This window comes from Leopardus geoffroyi, chromosome B3 (genome assembly GCF_018350155.1).
Source record: "Leopardus geoffroyi isolate Oge1 chromosome B3, O.geoffroyi_Oge1_pat1.0, whole genome shotgun sequence".
Lineage (NCBI taxonomy): Eukaryota > Metazoa > Chordata > Mammalia > Carnivora > Felidae > Leopardus > Leopardus geoffroyi.
The window spans coordinates 72,503,683-72,507,911 of NC_059337.1; the positions used below are offsets into that span (position 1 = coordinate 72,503,683).

At 42.3% G+C, this 4,229-nt stretch overlaps 1 protein-coding gene across 1 annotated transcript; it reads right to left on the reverse strand.

The window, feature by feature from the left end:
* Positions 1 to 2,684: 2,684 nt before the first annotated feature.
* LOC123582245 (olfactory receptor 10G3) lies at positions 2,685 to 3,626 on the reverse strand. Its single transcript, XM_045448492.1, has one exon. It carries the CDS (start codon positions 3,624 to 3,626, stop codon positions 2,685 to 2,687), a length of 942 nt encoding a protein of 313 aa, XP_045304448.1.
* Between the last annotated feature and the right edge of the window lie 603 nt (positions 3,627 to 4,229).

Here is a 4,229-nt window from a genome sequence, read left to right on the forward strand (position 1 = left end):
TGCAGCGATGAACATGGGTGTACAAATATCTCTTGGAGACCCAGCTTTCAATTCTTTTGGGTATGTACCCAGAAATGGAATTGCTGAGTCATTTGGTAATTCTACTTTTAATTTTTTTAGGAACCCCCATACTGTTTTCCATAGTGCCTGCACCATTGTTCATCCTACTGTACAACAGCCAAGAGGCCCACAGGAATCTTAAACTGACATTAGTCCTTCCTGCAAGCTCATGCCTTGGATAGCAGCCTCAGAGCCACAAGGAAATGTAAGTTCCTGATATGACTTTCCCAACAGCCCTTGTGATCGACAGTCTCCCCTACCTCCTAGCACCTTCCTCTTATGTGTCATTTATTTTTAAAGTTTTAAAAAATGTTTATTTTTAAGAGAGAGAGAGAGAGAGAGAATGAGAGAGAGAGAGCACTTGAGCTGGGGAGGGGCAGAGAGACAGAGGCTCTATGCTACCAGTGAAGAGCCTGATATGGGGCTCGAATCCATGAACCATGAGATCATGACCTGAGCCAAAGTCCAATGGTCAACTACTTAAGTCACCCAGGAATTCCCCCTTGTGTATCCTTTAAATAAGACTCCTCTGTGGCTTACTAAAATCCTGCTCTTTTGGTTTGAATAATCTGGCTTTAGTCTAGGAACCCCAAAACATTCCACCTACTGACCTGAAAAAAGACATGTGCCCCAGGTCCTGCCTCTGTTTGTTTTCTGCCTTGACCTCCCATGTGACTCCTTGAGGCATGCTGGGTAATTCTTCCAGGACCTGTGAGTGATAAAGTTCTCTATTTCAATCGTCTTGTAGTCTGTTGTACTACAAATTACCATCCACCATCCTACGCTCCACTTAATACACGTTAATTTAACAAATTCATAGTAGAGTCCAGTCTACTTTTTAAACAAATGTGGGACACCTGGGTGGCTCATTTGGTTGAGCGTCCGACTTTGGCTCAGGTCATGATCTCACAGTTCATGAGTTTGAGCCCCGTGGTGGGCTCTGTGCGGAGAGCTCAGAGCCTGGAGCCTGCTTCCAATTCTGTGTCTCCCTCTCTCTCTCTGCTCCTCCTCCACTTGTGCTCTGTCTCTCTCTCAAAAATAAATAAATATTAAAAGAAATTAAAAAACCCCACAAATATTTGCCTCAGAATTACTACATTTTGATCTGTATTTTTATTATATGCTTACAGATCATTTTAATGTTATTTGATTTTTAAAAAATAATTTTTTATTATTCTCATTTATTAATGTTATTTGATTAATTGTTAAAACAACAGGTATGATAACCATTGTGCTAGGCACCTGGGAAAATAGGAGCAAGATGTATAATAGCCTTTGGAAATATTTTTGGCTTATCAGCTGTAGCTCTAAGTTTATTTTTGTATTCACAGTTTAGTCATTTTATTTATTAAATATTTTGAAAGACTAAGATTTCAGAAGTAATGTTTTAGTGTAAGGGAGTTGATATCCAGTATATTGTTTGTTTTGTGAACAAAATGCTGAAAAATTGTGTCAGTCAGCTTCATCCAAAGGAGAATGGTTAGTTTTTTTGTCTCCTATATCAATTAGGTGAACCTAATTTCCTTTGGGAATGAACATTTACATGCCCAAACTGCTGACTCTCGGCTATGCCCAAGAGACTTTGTTTTATAGATAACATGATATCATTCATCACATGGATAAGCAACCATCCACTATGACAAGCTGGAGAATGAGGCAGAATCACAACAGAATAAGATTGGAGGTGTGAAGGGATTGAAACAACAGATACCACACCAAGTTTGCCCACATTGATGAGGCCCCAGCCAACTTAATGAAAGCTTGTCAAGCTCACAAATCTAAATGGATATGAAATACTCATTTGGGAAAAGTACTTTGGTTCCCTGGTTACTTGTCCTATTATTTTATTTATTTAAGCCATAGCTACACCCAATGGGGGCTCAAACTCACAACCCCTGAGATCAAGAGCCATGAGCTCTACCAACTGAGCCAGCCAGGTGCCTGCCCTATTTTCTTTCAATGGGAAATTTCATACTGAGCTTTACTTTTTGGCGTGGGGGAATTTATTATTGAGACATTTGAAAAGACTTCATTGCCTTTTTGCTGGGGAGATATTGTTTAATTTGGTTTGGTTTGTGAAAACACCAGTTTAAGAGGAGTGTTATTTCTTCAGCAGGCAAGGGAGAGGAAACACTTTAGTTCCTCCCCACATCCTATCATGACCTCAGGAAGTCCCCAGAGCCAGGCCTGTTAACATGCATGTAGCATGGCATCTATAGTTTCTCTTCTAGCATTAGCTGTTGAAGTTAATATCCAATTGGAACAGAACAGAGGAACATTCTTCCATCAAAAGAACTATAGTCCTTAAGCTTGGCCAATGTAAGCCTAGAGGCTGAAAAGCCCATTAGGTGCTTTTGTTCTGTCAGTTCTCTGGATGTGGAAGCGTGCCAGCTTTTGAGTGACTTTAGTCTCACTTTCTACTGTTGGAGTAGCTGAGGTTGTTTGTCTGAAGGGGATACCAAGGAACTGCTAGAAAGTGGTATTTTACTTAAAACTGTGTTTGATCTTATTGTATTGATATTATATGGCTACATAAAAGAGAAAAATAATAATAAAGAAAACTTCACTGAAATGTAAGCATTAGGATAAGCTGTGAAGGTTTCACCAGTGGGGGACAGACACTTTCAAACCTCACTCTTAGTCCCAGGGCCTCCTATCATTCTCTTCAGGGCCAGCTTTACCTCTTGGTTCCGCAGAGTGTAGATGAGGGGGTTGAGGAAAGGAGTGATAGCTGTGGGAAATAAGGCAGCTGCCCCATCCAGGGGGCTGTTGGTTTCAGGCCTCAGGTAGATGAAGGCACAGGGCACATAGTACACGGTTACCACGGTTACGTGGGCCCCACAGGTTGAAAAGGCTCGGCGCCGCCCATCAGTTGTGCAGATTCTCAGGATGGCCTGAGTGATCTGTACATAGGAGAGGAGGATCAGGGAGAAACAAATGGCAACCACCACCCCAATGTCCACAAAGGTCACCTGCTTGTTGACTGTTGTATCAGTACAGGCTAGCCTCAAAATTGCAGGGATGTCACAGAAGAAGTAATCTACCTGGTTTGGCCCACAGTAGGGCAGACGGAAGGTTAGGATAGCCTGGAGGGCCCCGTGGATGGATCCTGCCACCCAAGCTCCAGTCACAAGCAAGGTACTCAACTTAGCATTCATGAGAATATGGTAGCGCAGGGGTTGGCATATTGCCAGGTACCTATCGTAGGCCATCAAGGTATAGAGGAAGCACTGGGTGCTACCCAAAAAGTGATAGAAATAGAGTTGAGCAACACAGCCGCCAAAGGGGATGGGTTTGATGCCTAGAGTGAAGTTCATCATGAGGCGGGGGACAATGATGGTAGAGATGCCCATGTCAATGACGGAGAGAACACCAAGAAAGATGTACATGGGACGGGCATGGAGCTGCGGGTCTACCCAGACAGTGACTAGAATGAGCAGGTTTCCCAGCTGAGTCAGGATGTAGATTAGCAAAAAGAACACAAACAGAAACGTCCTTAGTCTGAGTGGGTAGGGAATTCCTGTGAGAATGAACTCAGTCAACGATGTGCTGTTGACTCTTTCCATCCTCTGGAGATCTTACCTAGAGAATGGACAAGAGAAGAGTTAGCATGGAAGTGAGGAAAAACTAGAGAAAGAGCTTGTAAAAAATGAAGGACAATGATGGAGAAGTTTCTTTATGTGGGGGAGATGACAGATAGGGAGAAGTATGCTTTATGGCAGGAGATGGCCTATTTAGTAAATACAGTTTTATTGGAACACAGCCATGCTCATTTACTTATGTGTTGTCTGTAGCTGCTTTGGTGCTATGATGGCAGAGTTAAGTAGTTGCATTTGTCCTGAAAAGGCTAAAATATTTATTCTCTGGGCTTTTACAGAAAAAGCTTGCTCCTAGGAGTTTGTACCTGGAACACTTTTGCCAAAGATTAAGGATTTACTGGAAGCAACATGTGTGGGAAAAGACACTTGTTTTGTTAGATGCTCTGCCACTTTAACCTCCAGATTCCACTGACTCATTCTTATCGTGCCAGTACATAAACTTATATGGAGAGTGGGGAGTATGCAGAAAGGGAATGAGAAAATTCTTTGTACCCATTTGTAGTAGAGAGAACGGAACACAATTGTGATTAAATGGCTAGTTGTATGTGACATATCTTGATGCTGTGTGAG

Coding starts and splice junctions, on each gene's coding strand:
- LOC123582245 (XM_045448492.1), bottom strand. CDS start 3,626: ATGGAAAGAGTCAACAGCACATCGTTGACTGAGTTCATTCTCACAGGA.